Source organism: Antennarius striatus, chromosome 18 (genome assembly GCF_040054535.1).
Source record: "Antennarius striatus isolate MH-2024 chromosome 18, ASM4005453v1, whole genome shotgun sequence".
Taxonomy (NCBI): Eukaryota; Metazoa; Chordata; class Actinopteri; order Lophiiformes; family Antennariidae; genus Antennarius; species Antennarius striatus.
The window spans coordinates 15,259,868-15,280,835 of record NC_090793.1 but is presented as its reverse complement, the minus strand read 5'-3'; the positions used below and the strand labels follow the sequence as shown (position 1 = coordinate 15,280,835).

Sequence of the window (20,968 nt, the reverse complement as noted above, 5' to 3'; positions counted from 1 at the left end):
AGTGTATAAAACCCAATCCAAAACCAATTTTTCAATCTTCCCATTTGTGAAACTGTGTGAAAAAGTGTATTAATTTTTAATTTTATTTTATTTGAACTTAATTATCAAATATCACACCACTCAGTGAAGTATTATTGTGAAGTATTAAAAAATTAATCAAACTAGCAGGTCTGAAAACATCAAATTTTATTAAGTCATCCTAAAACCTTTGCAGATTTCACGACTAGTTTTCACATCACCTGATTTCACTGAGCATCTCTGTTGAAACACAGTATCGGCGTGAGGAAATACAGTGTTACGTTTGCATGTTTACCTGGGTAGTAGGAGTTGGCAGGGATGGAAGTACTGAGAGTGTTGGCTTTAGGCAGTGTGAAGGAGGAGGGTGATGACCCGGCTAGAAATGGAGAACATGAACAAGACAAAAGGAAATCAATAGTCTAGCACAGTAGTTGAGGTAGTTTTCAGACATAAAAATAGCAATACCAACATTTAAACCTGCACTGACCCCTTGGAAATAAAAATACATGATATTATAAGTCAAACTTAAAGCAACCTTTTGAGTCAATGATGATTGTGCTTCATTGTTTCAAATCCCGTCAAGTTTGACCAACTTCCTTTCATAACTATATTTTCACATCTGACAAATTATTCAGTCAATTTCACAATCTACGAATTAGATTTTCAAATGTACAAATCTAGTGTATAAAAACAATATTTGTATTTGTCCTGCAGAAAAATGATAAAATAGATTACAACATCAAACAGAGAAATCAGTCAACCATTTTGCCGGGTTTGCTGCAGTAACGATTGTTAACACTGAAGGCTATTCAAAGTTTTAGTTGTGACATAAAATTAAATGTGGTTTTTCAAAAGCTTTTCTTCAATACAGAATTGAAACAAATGATTATTTCTTAAATGATTTGTGCAAGATTAATACAGTAATAACAAAAAACAGTTTTGTTCATGCTGATACAATCTAATGTCTTTCAACAGTCTGCAAGCCCAAAGGACTACATTTAATATCTCAAAAGGTTGAGAAACTAAGAAATTATTCAGATTTGGTTGCAGGAAAAAAAATAATCTGATCATTTTCTGTCAATCAACTAATTAACTGGCAAATCTTTTTAAGCATAAAGTTTAAAAACTAGTTTAGTAATAAGTGTGTGAATGTGTGTTTTACCATTGTGCTGAATGGGTTTGCACATCAGAGGTGAAGCTAGTGGCATTTGGTGTCATTTATGCTCCGTCTACGTACATATTGGTTCAATGTCAGCTGTTCCAGATGCACTTTGATCTCATCTACCTTGTCAAAAAGAGGAGATGTCTCCCTCATAATATCCTTTACCAGTGAAGAAGAGTTACAGAAAAAACCTGAATCACTGAAATGATGAAGCTTGACGTAGACTCATGTATTGACCAGTAACATGTAAGAAATGTTGAACAATAATCATTTTTATTTTTTTTAAATTTTATATGCTGATCTGATCCCTGAAGGGAGATTTAGAAAGCACCCTAGTTAGCAGATAAAACACATGCATACATATTAGTGAGTACAGAATTTAAAAAAAACAAACAACTGAGAGTTTAAAATGAGTAATGCTATGTGATCAGTGTTTCAATGATCAATAATAAGATACAAAGAATGATAAATAAAAAAGAAACAATGATTAATGTATAAGTATAAACAATTTTCTGTATACTGAAATCAAATTTGATGAGCAATACCGAGCGAGCTGCCAATATTCTGCCATAATGCGTAAAAAGTGGTACACGTTATAACGATGCAATAATAAATAAAATGTATTTAAAATGAATGTGTGGATATTGACTCTTTGATGCATTTTTATCTGCATTGCGTTTTTGGACTTCAACTAATGAGATTGTGCTTCCAGTAGGTTACTGTAGCCAAAGAAATTAATGGATCCTTGTCATTTATAATCCAAATCTCAAGTTTTTGTCTTTGCAATTTACTAAGAGTTCACATCACAAAGGAGAGCTGCCAATAATGGACGTGGCTGATGCAGTAAGGAGAAAGGTTGACGTCCAGATGATGCTGATAGTTAGACACCAGTGGAGTCTCCTCAGCATCAGCATCAGCTAAGACCATTCAAAGCGGTCCTGGTGAAGTTCAGATGTGCTGTCACCTGAGCCCTCAGAAGAGAGCTAGTGGAACATTACTGTCTTCCGCAGATGAAGGGGACAACTCGGAGGATCTAACAACCTGAAGAGTCCAAACACCACAGATTCTCTGACACCAGTTTCCCTGGATACCAAATCTGATGACAAAGATTATTATCACGTATGATTTCTTGAGAAAAGACGCTTCGATATTCTGTTCTTTGGTGTGTCTGTGTACATTTGGCATTCCTCGCTTGAGCAGGTCAATACTCATTTACAATGATGACCTGGACATGGAGAGACAAACACCAATTCACACACACATTCCCACCTGTGGTCGATATACGGTGGCCTATTGATTTACGTTGCATGTTATTTTGGAGGTAGGAGGAAGTCAGGGAACACAGAGGCAGGGAGAACATGTGAACTCTGCAAGGAAAAGCCCGGGTGGAACTGAACCAAGGACCTTCTTGTTGTGAGGCAATAGTGATATCCACAGTGCCACCATGCTGCCCTAATCAATAAAGTCCAAAGATGTATGGAAGGCGCTTCCTGAATGAGTATCCGTATCTGTTCAGAACATAGTGCCTTAATGGGCACTAAGGCTGAACATCAACAAAGCTACCTGCCATGTTAATGAGGTTTAAGTTTTAAGGGCAGCAGGTTCAGGACTTCTGCCTATTAATCAGGATGTGTTGAGCCAAAATTACACTTGTGGGTCATACAGAAAAAAAAGAGGCCAAACCGATACATGGAGAAAGAAGTAATGCATTAAAAAAAACACTTTAAACAGACAGACCAGATTTAAACATTCACACTAACAGACAGTTAATCAAGGTCAGAGCATCTTTGGGGCTCATCCCCTGCAGTGCTGTGCAGACAGAAGCTGCTGTGGAGTTTTTAATCTAATGGTTTTGACTGGGATTATACCAGGTCAAGCCCTCAGTGCAGATTTAGCTGAACTGTCCATTACTAAAGTATTAAGTTTAACCAAGGTTGTGTAAAATTAATAGGCTCATGCAGTGGAGCAGATCTAGTTTGTTTTCAAGGAGGAAACAATATTTAGGATCTCAGAACTGTGCTGAGCATTGACCCTACAGAAGAACAATATAACAATAACTATGAACACAGCTATGTTTCCAGATTAAGATTGATAACATCAATAACACAATCCTAACAGTATTTTATTAGTGTTTATCTAAGTTTAAGTTTAGTAATTCAGCTAAAAGAGAATGTGTAAAAAGGATAAAAGAAAGATGAAGAACCAAATAGTCTCTAAAAATCATATCAAAGGCTTTTCGGTTAAATGAAAGTGAATTCTATCGGACTGCTTTGAGCAAGCTACCTCCCCACTGACTGCTGTTGGCGATAACATGGTGGTTTTAATTTTTTAAATCATTTCAAAATGACTTTCAGGCTTTTTTTCCCCCTTGGTCTAAATAAAGACAGTTAAAAAAAGCCAAAATGGAAAACAAAGAAATGTGTATTAAGACACTTCATAATCAATTTTCAACAATAAATGGTGCTGTTAAATATATTGGGAAGACTCTTAAAGAGGATTTCATACCAAGATACCAGTTTGGATTTAGTCTCTGAATATGTTACTACATCCAGGGATGACTTGAAATAAGACCATATTTCAAAAATGTCTTTGTCCCTGCAGGAATATCCACTGGTGAGTCTGATTTCTAACTCGCCTTACCAAGCCCAATAAATTGCACCTACCAGTCTGTGTGTGTGTATGTGTGTAAGTGTGACCATGTGTATTGTTGTAGAAAACTGCTTGTGCTGATGCAGGGCCGTCTTACCTCGGCCGTTGAGCGTGAGCGCACACTCGCTGCGTCCGTTGAGCGTGAGCGCGCACTCGCTGCGTCCGTTGAGCGTGAGCGCGCACTCGCTGCGTCCGTTGAGCGTGAGCGCGCACTCGCTGCGTCCGTTGAGCGTGAGCGCACACTCACTACGAGTATTCAGCGTGTGGTTGTGTGTGTCCATGAAGGACAAGGCCTCGTCACAGTTCGTACCCTGCTCTGTGTAGCTCTTGTCCATGGAGTTGACCATCACAGTCATCTCTTGACGGGTGCTGTTCAGCGTCTCCTTACGCTTCTTGGCCAATTTCCTTTATAACAGGAAGAAATAAAAGCAAACAATGAGATAAGAGCAACAATGACTGTGCCTGAATTGATCTGATATGATGCTGGCAGCGATGACTCATCGGTGTAATGAGATGGCTGAGCTAATGTGCCTAAGGCTGTGGTCATATTGGGTTTTTATTGGGCTCCAGATGCTTTTCCAAGCAGTGAAATAGAAATCTCTGAGAATATGGAAAGGTGTGACACCCTAACCCAAATATATCAGTGGCCTTGACGTTATAAAATTAGCCATAGCATCTGAGGACCAAAGAATGTAAGTTCAGAATGGTGAACTGAAACAGTCAACCTGCTTTTATTGACCTACTTTGAGCTGATGTGCTAGAGCCTACAAGCAATCTGTTCCTGATCAAACACCATTACAGCATTGCGTACCAACTACACACATGCACACACACACACACACACACACACACACACACACACACACACACACACACACACACACACACACACACACACACACACACACACACACAAAAACACACACACGCTCGGTCCAGACTCATTCTATAGATCTCTTCTGTTGAGGATTCACATTGCAGACTGAAATATCAATCTGACTCTTAAATATCAGATCAATATCAGATCAAATTCATAATCTCATGTGAAGCTGTTCAATAATCAGACCACTGTATATGTTAATGAACTTTTTTTTTTACATGAAGTGACACCCTGAAGTCTTGCTGTTTGTCCTTGATCAATAAAAGTGTTGTTGCAGTCACAGAATATGGATAAAAATTCAGATAATTCTGATGAACACTGAACTGTTGAGTCGCTGCTCAAAAATAATCTTTTATACACAATCTATGTATTGATTATGTGTGTGCACAACTACACAAGTCACCATTACTACAAACTTCAGAATGCCACTAGTGATGTCAAGATGACAGCATAATTGTTATTAACTGTTAAAATTATGTTATGGTCGGCACTCCTTGTTGCTCTTTGAATATTTCTTATGGCTTTTAGGTGCACATAAAAACTAACAATTAAAAAGTTAACCTTCCCATATTTTTACAGAAATATGACTTTAAAAAGGGGAAAACCTAGCAGGGAGCGTGCTCTAGTTGTATATCTGATAGCTGTCAATGCTGCATTGCTGGAGGGGAGCGAGCGGCGTAAGAATTAACTATGGCAGCCTTCACATTGATTCTTGCACTTTGTTACTCTCTGTATAACCCCTCTGCCTATTTAAATTGCAGTCTCTCTCACGGACAACTGCTGTCTAATGATGCACTCCTGCTGCGTTGTTTTCGCAAATCTCTGCTGTTTATTCAATTTTGTCGATGTCTTGTGCCATATGGCAACAGGCCCCTGCTGCCTTCAAACAGTCATTTGCTCTGAAGGCTGTGACTTGAGGCTAATAGTGGATCCGTTCTTCAGAAAGCCAAGTGACAAAGTAGTGACATTTTCATCTGCCGGACCCACTTCTTGTCTTTAATCTGCAATTAGAGTGGGAAGAAACTGGCAATCTTGTCTGTTTTTTTTTCTGTTTTAGCTTCATATTGTAATAGTGAGGAAGGGAGGAGGAGCAGCGTGTACCGCAGGCAATATTAAGATTCGGCACTGTGTGCACTCATTGAGAAGCCTATTAAGAACAACCATAATCCATGTTTTATTACTGTATCAATGTCCTTATTTCTGTGCCTGCTAAGATTTGGATTTCCTCTTTTCTGGCCTGTGTAATGGCTGAAGCAAGATTGTTGGAAATAAAGGTTTGCACGGATTGCAGTGCCAAAGCATGGAAAGCACCCGCAATACTGGGGTGTTTGGTAAGCACCCTGGGTGTTAGATGAAGATTAATTGGCAAGCTATTCTCTTCTCATTTGTAAGATGGCAAAATTAATGATAGATGACTACATCACAGGGTCGGATGTGCCAACAGAGAGTATGCGGAAATGTACAGTAGAGCTTACGCACATTGATGAATGAATGCATTTATCTTTTCCCCTGATGGTTAGCGTAAAAAGCTGCATGTGGAAAGTTCCCAATAAACATTTGCAGGGCTGATTACTTAAAAAGCAATGTAAAATCACACAACGCTTCGAATAGCATGCCGTGCATATGAAGGCGATAACACAGACAGATGGCAGGGCTGTTTGAAGGATTTAAGACAAACCAAACACTGGAGTTGACTTTATTAGCAACTCTCATTAGAGAGTTTGTCTGCAGATCCATACATGACAGGCCTGGCACATCTAGGATGTTAGTAAGCAGAGCTCAGCTCCATAGGTTCAGCTACAACAAAAAAGAAAGCTGCAAGGATTGTATGTATTGTGTTTGGCAGAAAGTCTGTGCAGTGGGAGGTGATGCTGCAACTTCTAACATGAGAGCTTCAAAAACCTCAAGCTCAGCATGGTGGGCCTCATTTCAACGCTGAAGCAGCCTAAACTTTGCAACACGGGGACAAAGGAGGGTTCATTAGACAATCCACACACATCCGCGGTGCTCGGTGCATGTGCTCGGGAGTGTTAGTCGACTGACACGCAGCTGGGAGGAGCAACAGAAGCTTCTTTGATTAACCCAGTGGGGGTAGTTGTTTGCACTGTCTCATTTGAAACACTTTAAAACAAGACATCTGTCCGTCCATTCATCGTATAGCCATGTGTTAATTTTTTCATTTCCTTATTTGCTCCAGAGAAGCAGCATGTTTGAGTATTTTCACAGTTTAGCTGCTAAAATAATTGCTTCATTGATTATGAAAACTGTATTGTTTTAAACAAACAGTAAAATAAGTCTTTTCTTAGTTAAAATGTATTGCACTAAAAAATGCACCAGCTTGTGTAGCTGATATGTCTGACGACCAGTTTGCACCAAAAGACTAACTTTTCATAATACATGTTCAAAACATGTTCAAGTTGCATGTAAAATATATGAGGAGACGCCATGTAAAAGGTTGAAATTCCAGTATGTGGGATTACATATTAGCAGGATTAGGAGTCAGAAATGTTGTTGTGGTGAAGAAAAAGCATTGACCTTTAATCCAATATATCGCATTTAGTACAGAAGTACCTTGAGATACGAGTTTAATTTGATCAGTGACGGAGCTCATAAGTCAAACTACTCGTATCTCAAATGAATCATATATATACAGTATATACAATGAATTATATATATACAGGTATATATATATATATATATATATATATATATATATATATACAGTATATATATATATATATATATATAACCAACAGTGAAAGATTTTTTTTTTCAAACCACATTTTAAAACATGTGAATTTAAACTCCATCATTCCCTGTGTGACATCCCTTCTCCCTGCATGAGCGGCTCTTCCTCTATCCCCTTTCTAATCAACATTTGGAGCTAGTATGTAAAAAAAAAAAAAAAATCTGCAAGGCTTGTTCCAATTAATGTGATTCTTGCTGCATGCTCGTCTTCTAAGGTTTAATGAAGGTGTTTGCCCTGAGTACATTGTGTTATACATGGTGCGTTTAGCAGGCGTTCCATTCTGACTCTGAGTGCAGCGGAGGTGATTATGAAAAGTATGATTTATACAGAATAGGGACGATGATTTATGTGTGTGTCTGTGTGTGAGTGTGTGTTCTTAGTGAAGAGAAAGCCATTTATTTCTTAAAAGTAAATTACACCACACTATAACACTGCCAGAGCTTGGTAAATTACAGGCCAGACAGGTTGGTATAGGTCTGTAGTCACTGGGGCCACTAAATACAATGCATGCACTTACATAAGGGATTTATGATATGATATAACCAACTGCCATATGCAAATGAACATATCACTCTTGAGAGAAACTGACTGTAATGAACTAACACTAAAACACCAGACTGGAAAAGCTGTTGTAGACTGGATTCTTCAGAAACTTTTTTCAAAAGAAAACAATTTCTTCACGTTATCATCTTCACCTTAATTGTACTGTAACTGTTCTCCCATCGTACAGAAAGAGCAACAGGAAGATAATGTTGGGTGGAAGTATATTCCTGGCAACACCTGCCTAGCATTTCCTCTTAACTCTTTTTCGGTTTCCACCAACATCTGAGAAAAGCATCTCACTCCTTAAATCATCTACAACAACGGAGTAGCTACATTTGTGCTCCTGTAGTTTAAACATAATCCAAATGAGATGTGGGTGAAATACAAGAATGGTGAATTGAAAGACACTGAAATGCTTCTTACAGTAAGAGTTCCCTTCTATATTAGACATTCCATGCAAGCACTAGAGTAATAGGATCCACAAGCATCAGTTAAAATCAAGAGTAGAGTCATAGTCTTACCATGTAATGTGATTTCAATGTTTTTTTTGTGTATCTCCGATAGGTTTAATTATTTTTAAAACTTTCTGTAGTGTGAAAGTTTTAAAAAAAAATAGTTTAAGGTCAGAAAATGAAAACGTAAGTGTAAAAGTGTTAAAATGCCTGCTTCTTGCATGAATTAAAATCCAATGGGAATCAAGGCCTGCACTAGCCCTAGGCCAATTGATTTCTCCCTGGTTCCTCCCAACAGCAGCCGGTGTGACCACCTGATTAAAGGACAGCCGTATATTTGATCACATATGTAACAGCATCTCTAATGAAAAGTCTGGCTGATGATGAGCTGGGTGATAGTTGCTGCATTCACCTCTGGCAGCATACCTAAAGTGCATATTTTGAAGACTGCGGGGTGTTCTCATGCTTTTAAAAGACTTTTGATGAATGCACAAGCACATTAATGGGATTCATCAATCATAGAGGTGCTGTAATCACACGGTTGGCAAAAGGTTGCCATGATGGCTGAAGATGAACATTTCAAAGAACACTCTGGTGGATAGCAACATTTTAGTATGCAACATATAATTAATATGGCAAGATCAACCTTGTATATGTATTGACAACATAGTACTTCAATTTGTTAATGGGCTCAACTCAGAAAGCAGGATCAGGATCCAGTATTGTCAGGGTCTTTCTTATGAGCTATACCATTGTGTATAAAGGTAGTCCTCAAAACTTACAAAGACCAGACTTACAAACATTTGGAGATAAGATCAAACGCGCGCCGCTATGTCTGACTGTTGTACTGGTGTTCCTTTTTCTGCCCAAGTATCACAGATGCGTTTGTGTATTTTCAACACTTTTCTCCTTATATAGTCTTAATATGAGATTTTTTAAATCTTGATCTACAGTATCTTAATATTAATGTCCCAGTTCATTTTGAAACATTAGAGTGTACAATAACATGTGGACAATGCAGTCAAGTCACAAATATTGAATTTCTTATGGGACTAAAATTTAGCTTAACTGCTCAAACAAATGCTTTTGGTGATAACCCACTTTCATTAAGCTAAAACCTTCCAATCGATGAAAGCAAGTTTCCTAATGGTCTGAGATCTAATGTCCAAGCAATGTGAAAATCAATTTTCAAAATCAGAGCTAAATGAAGGTCTAAACATTAGCTGTTGAATCTATTACTTCATGCACAAAATGAAACACTTTAAACTATAGTCACCATCTCCACCACATTCTTATGCACACTGGGAATAATCCAAGAAAATGCCATTTTGTGCAACAAAAGCACAAAGCTGATATTCTAATAGTTTCACTGACAGCCTTGCCAATCCCTTCTTAGCTCGGTCAACGTATATGCTCAGCTCTGACGACACCACTACTCCAAACCATTGGGGCTTCCCATTCAGAAGAGCTATGATCTAACATGTGAGTGACACTCGACACAGTATCATCTCCAGGTGTATTCTGAGATGTTCTTTGAAGTGAGGCAGCCTCCATTCTGTCCTGTGATCACAGTCATCTCAAGACAGATTAGCGTGCATCCATCACAAAGACTGTACAGAGGGAGCCTTTGAGCTTCAGTGGGGAAATGCAGAGCTGCAGAATAAGCTTCTTTACCATTCAGAGGTGCGATATGGAATAATCTGCTATATTAAGAGTGAATAAAGCAGCAGTGCACTCATTGTTTTGTGACGTAGGAGACATTGAAATAGAGAGGAGATTATGCTATGATCATATCAACTTGTTAAGTATTGATGCAAATGTCTCATCAGCTAAAGACACAACTCCACCATCACCATAGAATCAAGGGGATGGGCGGGCAACAAGCCAAATAACATGCTTGAAAAAAAGGAAAGAAAAGAGCATAACATGGTTTGTTGACAGTTTGATGGAACGGAGTGAGGTTAGAGAAACTCTTGAAATGATCACATGCATATAGTAACCTGCTTGGTAACATCAACAAGTTGGATTTTCAGCCTAACAGGTACACGTATCATCAATCACTGTATTTTCTCTGAATTAGCAGGATTTGAACATAATTGTGCAAAATGTGAAGTGTTTGGACAAGCTGATTGAGGTTCCACGCACAACTAAAGCACAGATGCGCTGTGATAGGCACTTCAAAGCGAGAGATAAAATCATTGGAGGCAAATGAAAAATTCACACTCAGTAAAAATGCAGTAGGTCTTGCATTGATTTTTTTTTTTTCCTTTCACAAGATGAGTTTGGCAGCAGTATAATCATGAAGGCAGTTTAGCTCATCATAAGATAAACTCCTCCAAAGTCAAGCAGATATCATGTCTGCGCTAACATTTCAGCGGCAGGTTTATTTTGCGTGGCGTTGTAGCTGGGGTGCGTGGTACGGTCAAGAAGTCATGCTAATGTGACATACAGGATGCGCTCATCGGTGTGGAGATGGATTGGAGTGGTGTCCTGCATTCCTTCAGCAGAGATTTACAGTTGGCCCTCTGTAATTGCTCTGGTCAGGAGGAAGATGAAATTGCTCTTTGCATGCATGGGAAGAGAGCATGTGGTGGAGAAGCATGGCACTAACATTACACAAAGTGGTTACTTACAGGTAATAAGTGTAGGAGTGATAGGTTCTTCTGCCGATTGGGGTGGTGGTAGGATTTAAGCAGTGGAGGAGGGTAGGGGAATGGAATGAAAAGGAAAGAAAAAAGTAAAAATATATTAATGTTTGAAAAAAGAGAAGAAATGAACAAAATCAATATATGGTGGCATACGTGGAGGTAAACTAGTGATCATGAGGGCAAAGGTGATTGCTTGGAGTCATGTCATGCTTTGCAAGGAGAGGGTGGGGCTCAGTACTAAATCTAATTGATTTGAGATTGAGCTGGCAAATCCATTCTGTCACCTAAACCCCCCGCCCCCCCTCCACCATTATGAAGACATAATATTAAATAACTATAAACATTAACATATCTGACCTTCAGGTTGAAACATAATGAGTGGCTCGAATGTCTAAGCATGTCTCCGATTCTCTGTTGTTAACTGCAAATTACGCAAAACCGAGCCAATGAAGTCTCCTCCATCTCTGTTTTGATTAATGCTAATTGAAATCAATTCCATTAGTGTGGGCTGATTTTAACACCCACCCACTGATCGCTGTGCTATGTAGACAGACAGGGGCTGCTGTGGAAAATCAAGAAATTTCTATTAGTATCAAAACTACAAGTGGTGCATAGTAAATCGTCTCACTCAGTTCCATCTACTCCATGTAATGCTCACCTTTACTCTTCGATTTAAGATCTAACATTAAAATATATATTAAGATGCATACAAAACTTTATAGTGAAATACTTTTGTTCCACAATGGAGATATCAAAGGAAATCAGTGGCATCCACTAACGAAATACCCGCGGATGCTGCCTTCCAGTTGGTTATTTCAATCCTGGCTGTGGACAAAGGAAGCCTGATATTTGCTAAGCTTTAGCTCCAGTGATTGCTGGGATATGTACACAGGACCTTCTTCCAGCATGAGGTCCAGGTCTAACGTAAACTTCCTGCGGCTATGTGGTCATCCTTTTTCATTCTGAGCCTTTCATTATATTTTCTGTCTTATCACCTCCCCGCCTCTTTTCATACCCCCAAACTCATACATTTCTTCTTTTCCTATTCCAATGTCATTGAAGCACTGCGCATTTGTTTGAGGGTGCCGTGGAAACAGATTAATTTTTCATGGCACAGTGTATCACATGGCTGTAAACAGGCCTAATGGGGCGTATCAACATAATCAAATTAATTATTTACTACTAGGCTGACAATACTGCCGTTTTAGGGAGAAAAATACAAAATTATAAAATTCTAACCACTTCACTGTGAGAGTTCGGCAAGTAAGTTGAACCTATTCCACAAATCTGAAGTAGTATTTCAGCGAGTAAGTAAAAGAGCTCACCTTTTCTTCATGAGGAGCACAACTCCTAGGAAGATGATGACAAAAAGGAGGATGCCGGCGATTACCCCAGCGATCTTCACCGTGTGGTCTGTTTGTTTCTCGGGCTCCACGGCGTCTGGTTTGTGAGTGGTTGCTCCTGGAAAACAGATTTGGTGTCAGTCAAATGATGGAAAAATGATTGACTGAAATGCTTTTTGCCATTTTGAACAGCAGACTGCTCACCCACACTTGTAGTATTTCCTCCCATTGAGGAAATACTAAAGCTGTTTATTCAATGAACTGATATAATTTGGCATTTTATAAGTCATAAATATCAATACACATTAATTAGCTCAAAGGAATATTTCTTTTTTTTAAAGCAAGGAACTGTGTTTTCCATCACACAGTCAGTAGCTCTGTGGATCAAGGACTCGGGAAAATAAGTGCGCACCAACGTTACCCTTGCTTAATCATAAATGTGGGGGTTGTTGTCTTGTTTTAACGGCATTTGCTACTCGGGAAGTGATAAGACACTCTTGGAAAATGCAACTGTCCTGGAATGACAATTGTTCACCTCAACAACACCATTATTCCTTGTCACTAGGTGTAAATTTCAAATGATAAATTGCCATGTCAGATAAATCTGTTCCTGCTATTCTGTTGGCGTTTTGCCATTTTCTCTCCTTATCGAAAAGGTAAATATCTATCCCAGGCTGGTGGTGACATATTATTCTTTCAGCAGCCAGGCCTTTATTTATAGATTATTTCTTATGGCTGCGGAGGATTTCAAGACTAGTGACATATTAACAATTCTGCCTGGACTGATGGAACTGATTGTGTCTCAATATACGGTTACAAGCTAATCTCCAGAAATGATGTCGGTGACAAATCCCAATTTGAGCTGTGCGTACCATACAATCACTGCTACAACTACAATTTAGCCTGAGAAAAAAGAGATTCGCAAACAAATTGAAAGCGAGGAGGATATTTTTAAATTAAATTCTGTAATTTTGAAAGATATTCAGGTCCTCGGATGGAGAACTTCTGCATATTTTGTGTGTTTACACTTGTCACAAATGCAGCAATGGACTCTTAATTCTCAGAAATAATGAGAACTTTTCATGAGAGTTGATTACAGAGAAAAGCTCCGCACTGACACATCAGATGACAAATAAACCTCAAATGGCTCTTTCAAGTCCGGTAATAACGAGAAAATAAAGGTAGGAGATCATGTCTTTGAGTGTTTGATTCAATCACACCGATACAATGCAAACAGCAGGAGAATACAACCACAAACATGCAATTTGCAATTTGTTTGTTTTCCACCAAGTCACCAAGTTGTGGATGGAATAACTAGACTGGTTAGGGAATGTTCACACAGCTACAGGTCTGACCTGTTAGTTGGCTGTCGCCGGCTGCTGGGGCGATTCGGACGTAGGGAGTTGTGAGCTGAGTCACGAGTATGGCGGCTGAGTAGCGTCAGACGATCCGGGATTGCATGCATTTGTCAGAGATGAAGAAAAAGACAAAGAGAGAGAGAGAGAGAGAGAAAGAGAGAGAGAGAAAGAGAGACCACGCTGAGGCAAAAAACAGGCACACCAACAATTCCTATCATCATGCAGTACTGAGGCAGAAAAAGACAAACGTTACAGTATGGATAAGAATTTCACAATTTCATTTGCCAGGTTAGCTACAGTGATCATGTGACACAAGTCAATAACATGTGAACCTAATGTTAAGCATTTACACGCATCCCTACAGATGATAAATTTCCCATGAGAACCTTCTATTTCTACTGCATGCTGTTCTATTTTTCGGACTATTAACTCATGTAGATTTAGATAGCTGGAACTCAACAACAACAACAAAAAATCATTAGTGGAGCTGCATGCAAACTCCATAATATACGAGATTGTTGGGGTGTGGGACAGGACCTCCTACGACCCAGAACAGAATGTGACTAGGGCTCCCTCCGGCCTTATCAATTCTGCTCCTGAATCAATAGTGCTTAGACTTCATCACCTTTAATGTGTGGAGCAGGATATTCAGGCAGCATAGCTAAGTACCTCCAACCCTCAGTGGTCACACAGGCTGCCTCCCAGCCACGGAAAAAAAAAACAAGCTCTCATTCAATATATTGACCATAAAAAGACAAGATGCTCCCAATCACAAATTTAATACACTCACAGAAGTATCACATTTAACCCAACTAACTTGGAGAAGAGTGCCGAGATATCGATTTCAGCTAAAAACATGGAATATAATTAGTTCTGAGAAATCATATGCAAAAACATTCTCATTCACACCACCAGAGGCGTCCCTTACCTTTAGTGGCGACTCGGACGCAATCAATTTTGGTCTCCTGTATAGTGACATTAAAGGAGGATAGGAGAAAAAAAAACAAAAACAGACATTATCATGCATGCACACACACGACACACTCATGGCAGCAACAACAACAGCTATGTGAGAAGCCATGTTCAGCCAGTCCCACTCTTTCCTTTCATCTTTTGAGTTCAATGACTGTGACACAAAACGCAGTTAGGCAAGAGGGCCTCCAGAATAGATTAGTGGTGCTGAGCTGCTGAATTGCCAGCCAGCAGCGATCCGTCGGCAGCCTGTGGCTCAAGGTGGTCGGCCACTGTGGAGAAACCAGAGCCCTGTGACAAGTGACACCAATACAGCATGCAGGTCTCCAAAAATGACACTTCAGGGAGCCTCTCTGAATATATAACGGAATTTCAGCTCTGACAACAGCTTTTATACACACAAAAAAAGGAAACATACAAAAAAAGGTTGCTGTTGGCATAGAAGTTTGTTGTGAACAAAGGTCTGTTGAACAGAAAAGACGACCCGGATGGAGACACGAGTGAGGAACACAACGGTTTAACCCAGCCAATGAGCGCACACAGGAGAGCCAAAATTTAAACCCAGTGAGGGTTTTACTGAATAAAGGCAGGAGGAAGAAAAACATTCATGCCTATTGTGGATGCAGGTGCGTTCATATTACAGCAGCTCTTAAGCTCTCAAATGGCCTTTATCTTAAAAGCAACATTAACAGATGAGAAATGTGACTTTTAATGGAAGACTATAAGAGAATTCCTTGTATGCATAGAAGTATTTCAAGTACAAACATTGCCAGACATTAATTAAAATTTCTAGTGGCTTCCATTGATCATGATGACTTAATGACAGATAATGCACATAACTGTTGTGAGTCAAAAAAATAAATAAATAGAAAAATAATGGCATCTTCAAGAAGATGCAGCTTTATTCTGTGTCAACAAGTCGCTCTTTCACTTAGTTTGATCAAGAAAAAGTATTATACGCCAATTCAGGCGACACCTTGGTAAATCTTGTGTGGATGTGTTACTCTCAAGAACAAAACTTGCTAATTGTATTCAGTCTTGCCGTACATGTCGTTCCTACCTCCTTCTCTAAAAACGTGCTTGTGTTTCTAAAGGAGGCTGTTTATGGAGATTCTAATTCAGGACCACAATGGGTTCTTGAAGTCACCGTTGAGCTGTCTGTTGTGATTGGAAGGAGAGCCCTGCCATGTGTCACTAGTATTCGACCTGTGCAATTTGGCAGCCTTGTTGGATTTGCCTGCCTCTCACACTTTACTGCCTGTGTGACTCCTGCTTCTCTTAACGCGGCTGATCAACGACTTGTCTGGCGTTTGGCATAAAACTCATCGGACGAGGCAGGAGAACAGGGCAGCAGTAATGGCTGGAGAGAACATGTCACCTCACAGCGCCCTGCATTCCACGTTTGACCCTGCTGTAGCTCATTAAGATTGCAAACAGTGCTGTTGGTGCACCAGAGAACTGACACGTCTGGCTGAGGCTGGATGAAATTGTGCTGCTTCATGCATGTGTCTGCCAGCAGGAGCAGCGTGTGGAGTCTGGCCCTTCAGATCCTTTAACGCAAAGAGTCAGTCAATCCATCAGCCCACCTTTCATTCTCATTTCAGTCGGCACAGAAAATAATTAGCACCGTTTCACACTCATTTTATGTGGTAGTGCATGTGATGTGAAACAATAGTTTAAATCAGACCTTTGTTGCACAGATTTCTCCAGAAAAACGAGGATCATAAAAATGGTTGACTTTAACCTACATTAAATTCTATGGATTTCTTGCCTGCGATTATTAAATTAAAACAAATGTGACCTTCTCTTAACTGAGTTTATCTGTCTTGTTTAGTTGCTGAGTCGTGACAGTGTTATTATACATATTAGGACTGCACTATGAGACATGTCAAACAACAAAATGTTAATCTGCTAACACAAAATTCACAATCTAGACGACATTAGTTGTCTTTCTTTGGTCATGTTTTGCTTATATAAAATTGATTTAAATGTGAAAATGTGATCCTTTATTTAGATAAATAATCAATATTATATGATGTAATGATACTCTATTGCAATTTTCCCTTTAAATGGCATAACTATTAAGTAACTTAAGTCAACTAATCACATTTAGAAATGTTAAAGGGCTAATTATTGAGCGTATAATGATATATTTCATCATTCCTCTTTGTAATAAATAAATATGGACATTTGCTCATCTGGTGTGTAATAATGTATGGTATTTAAAGAAATTGTTGACTGCTAAAAATAGATTATGTCTTTAGTTTTTTGATAGTTGTGAATAGTAAATGAAATAATATGTTACATTCACCACTGGTCTTACAGGGATGACAGTCTACTTAGAATTTTTTTTTCCTCAAAAATATCTAATTTATTACGTTAATGCAACTTTGACTGATGCTGCAGGAATGAAGTGAAACCACGCACCCCGTTGGCTGTGCTGACAGCCTGGTAGTAGATGCTGTAGCTCTTCTGAGGCAGCAGAGGGGCGTTCCAGTAGCCGTTGTAGGTCTTGTTGTCTCCCACAGTAAAGGGCTGTGGTGAGTGGATGCCAGCTGCAGGGAACTGAGCAGTGAAGTAGTACTGGGAGTTTAAGAGAGTGGCGTTCTGGAAATGGATGGGAACCGGATAGCAACGCAAGATTTCTGCTGTGCCTCTTGCTCTGCGTGGACGCTCCTCCTCCACCACAACCTGGTACGCACTGCAAGCATAGGACACAAACAGAATCAACAGCTTCCATTGGGCTAAAGAAGGCTCACACACACACACACACACACACACAAAATTGCTGACAATGTGGGCAATTCTTATTTAGCCTGTAAGCATAAAAAAAAAGTTGGAAAAAGATCTTTATGGACGGGGCAGCAATATGTGTGGAAAGCAGAGCCCACCAAGAAATTATTCTTCTTTTAGACGCGAGATAGATTTTTTTGGTTGTGCATATGTACTCATCTTATTATGAATATTTAGCCTCCAGCATTCACCCGCTTGTAGTGAGGGACATGCAGCTCAGATGCAGTGATTCATTATGCAGTTTCTTTTCTTTTTAATGTTCTTGTCTTTTTAATGTTACATTTGCACATTACTACAGTATACTCTTTCACTCAACTGGACAACAGCATAATGCATTCCACTAGCCTGACAACTGGGTCTATAGTACATATCAATATCAAGCCATGAGTTTCTTAATAAAGATTTGTGCTTCATCGATGAATGATGGCCATCTATGAGTGGAGCTCCTGCTAACATTGGCTGCTATTGTTTCTCTGATCAGTTAAGATTCGGATGCTGAGTGACTGACAACTTAATTAAAAGATTATTGAAGACGTCACTAAAATGAACAAGATTCAAAAGTTCACAGGGACGTGATCTTAAGACGGATTCACACGTGTCTGTGGTCTTCAACAACTTAATTTCAGTAAATTTCAAAATTAAGCAAATTCACCTGGAAATAAGTGAAGAGGACAGGCTCTCGGCTCAAAAACATAATGCAAGATAAATGAGCAGTGGCATTGGACAGGGCCTGGCATTATTTGCATTTTCATTATTCAACAACTGAAAAGGTTAACGGCTCTTTCCATTTCCTCTCCACCTGAGCCTTGTGTTTAGCTAGATCAAAACTGCAGCCCTCTGTGCCTCTGACAGAGATGACATTGTCTCCAAACCGGCCACTTAGCCGGAGGGGGAGACTGACTGTCTTATAGACGTTTATGTTAGTATGCATCTCACATCCACCTGTTAAAACTATTGAGTCACTGAGTGACAAAGACTCTGTTTAAAGCTGCCACCGAGAATAAGAAGCCATGATTGGGGACTAGTGCTCCTTTTTTCAGAACAGCCGCGCCACACCAACTGATTAATACAGCTGATGTGTAAATTCTATATACAGAGAGTTAACTTCTGATTTTAGCACTTCTCTCAAAACAAAAAGATAAAAACACATAGTTTTCATTGTTGGATTATTTATAACTACTTTGTTCTTTTTAAACCCATTTTTGAAGCGTTGCCTTTTGTTCTTTTCATTCTCTTACAGAAGGACACACATATTCAAGCAATTCACAATATTTAGTTCGCCAACAGAATCCACTGAGTTCTGATCACAATCCAAGGCGGATCACCTCCCGATCAATCCATTTAGCATGCAGCTGCACCTGGCAACATTCAGATATAGTTGTTGATGCCAAACTGAAACAACGGTGTGAGAAGAACTTTATGGATACAGAAAATTCTTACAAGCCATTTTGTGGTCCATCCTTAACCTGAGGTAGTCAGTGTGTGTCAAACACTCTTGAACAAAGAAGTTTCCAGCGTCGGTGTTGTGGATTAAAATGAAAAAGATTTCAACATGAATGCACAAAATATAATAAAAGAATTATGTAGACATGAGTTTTTTTGTACTCTGTTGTCATATAAGTCTATTTTTTCCACCATAAAGCATTCATTTGTAATAATTTGTTTAACTGCTATTATGCCATTCAAAATGACGCTAACATAGTATTGACCTTCACATTATGACAACAACTAGTGGAAGAATTGTCACAGAAATCTGTGCCGTAGCACTGTACTCTTTAACTGTATAGTCACGCTACAAACAGCCCTGGATATGATCAATTGTTCTCGGCTGTTGGCACCGGATGATTAAGTGTTCCCTTGTGTGTACAGCATGTGCTCTTTAACCCTACAGTTTATCATAAGGTTCTTGTAGTGTCATTAGAAAATCCCCCTTTGCTCTCAGAGGGTGTGTCCCAACTCCTCAGAGTGCTCCCGCTTACTGGGGTTGGGAGGTGATAGAATACCTGATCCCGCTGAGAGTCTGTAGGAGAAGTCAGCCTTAATTACTGTCCCTTATTGAGAGCAAGGGTCAAAGGGCAGCTGGCGACAGTGCATGGGAGCCCCTTAAGTAGGTGCAAAGCAGCAGAGAAACGAGTGGTGATTGTCCAAAAAAACTGCACTGTGGATCTGATGTGAGCTTTGATGGGTCCAGAATTAAAAATTATGCCTCTTATTACATCAAGATTAATGCATAAAGAAAAACTGCTCTTTCAGGATAAACTAGGAAAAAAAGAATGTGTTTATGCTATTATATTTTTTCAGCTAGTAAAAATGATGGCTACAATAACTTTCTTTTGTTTGCTGTAGCAATGTACTCAGAGCTTTTTCCATCTTAGCATTTCACATTGCAAATCAGTCAACAGATGAGGAAATAAAACAACGCTGGTTCTCCACAGGAGGCTTCTTATGATATGATGATGTGACAGTGTTACATCTTAATAATAGACACAATGCAAATATGGTTTCTTTTTCCCAAACAAAATATCAAAAGTGCCAAAGGCTATGAGGCTCCAAGGGTAAGAACTGTTGTAAAGTAGAAATCTGGATGGCTGCTTTTCACAGCGGCAAGAAAGTGAAAAGTAGTTCACAATAAATTAGGAATTTAATAAAAATGTTTTTTTCATCTTTCTCAGTGATAGCGACAATAATGCCTACTTTACCAATTTCTTTCAAACCAATTTTCAGCAGCAACGTACTGCATGCCCATGAAATATTTAAAGAAGCACCCTCATGAATGCAATGACTCCTTTTTTTCCTGTAATTACTGCTGTCATCTTAATGTGCCTTTGAGCAGCTGACACCTTGTCACCTCATGCTGTGTTCACAATTTACATTATGAGTCCTCCTGACAGACCAGTCATTTAGTCATACACAGGATTGAACAGGGCAAGAATGACAACAGACAAAAACCACGGGATGATCACAACAAGAAAAGGATCCTTTGTAGTTACATTCGATATGATGCCAATCAATCAAACTGATGACAATTTACATAAAAATTATGTGTAAATAATAAAATGAATGGTCAGTAAGTCATTTTCAGATTACCACCGCTATATCCGCTGCAGAGGGTCACGGGGAGCCGGAGCCTATCTGGGCGGCATGGCGTGAGGTGGGGAACACTCCGGGCACGACGCCAGTGCACTGCGGAGCCACATACAACCATGCACACACACACTTCGTTCCTACGGGCAATGTGGAACGGCCAATCAACCTGAAGCGCATGCTTTTGGAGGTGGGAGGAAGCCGGAAAACCCGGAGAGAACCCACGCAGACACGGGGGGAGCATGCGAACTCCGCACAGAGCGGGACTCGAACCCGGGCTAACCACTGCGCCACCGTGCCGCCTAAAATGTAGCAAT

At 39.5% G+C, this 20,968-nt stretch overlaps 1 protein-coding gene across 1 annotated transcript in view; it reads right to left on the bottom strand.

Annotated features, from left to right (window-relative positions):
* The window catches only part of LOC137612718 (receptor-type tyrosine-protein phosphatase mu-like), a 154,177-nt gene that overhangs the window by 35,115 nt on the left and 98,094 nt on the right, over positions 1–20,968 (bottom strand). The window contains exons 12-18 of the mRNA XM_068341389.1: positions 17,202–17,475; positions 14,731–14,767; positions 13,800–13,874; positions 12,427–12,562; positions 11,087–11,116; positions 3,927–4,234; positions 314–394 (exon numbers count right to left, since the gene is read on the bottom strand). Of these exons, the coding sequence (XP_068197490.1) occupies positions 314–394; positions 3,927–4,234; positions 11,087–11,116; positions 12,427–12,562; positions 13,800–13,874; positions 14,731–14,767; positions 17,202–17,475 (941 nt within the window). The remainder of the gene's footprint in view (positions 1–313; positions 395–3,926; positions 4,235–11,086; positions 11,117–12,426; positions 12,563–13,799; positions 13,875–14,730; positions 14,768–17,201; positions 17,476–20,968) is intronic.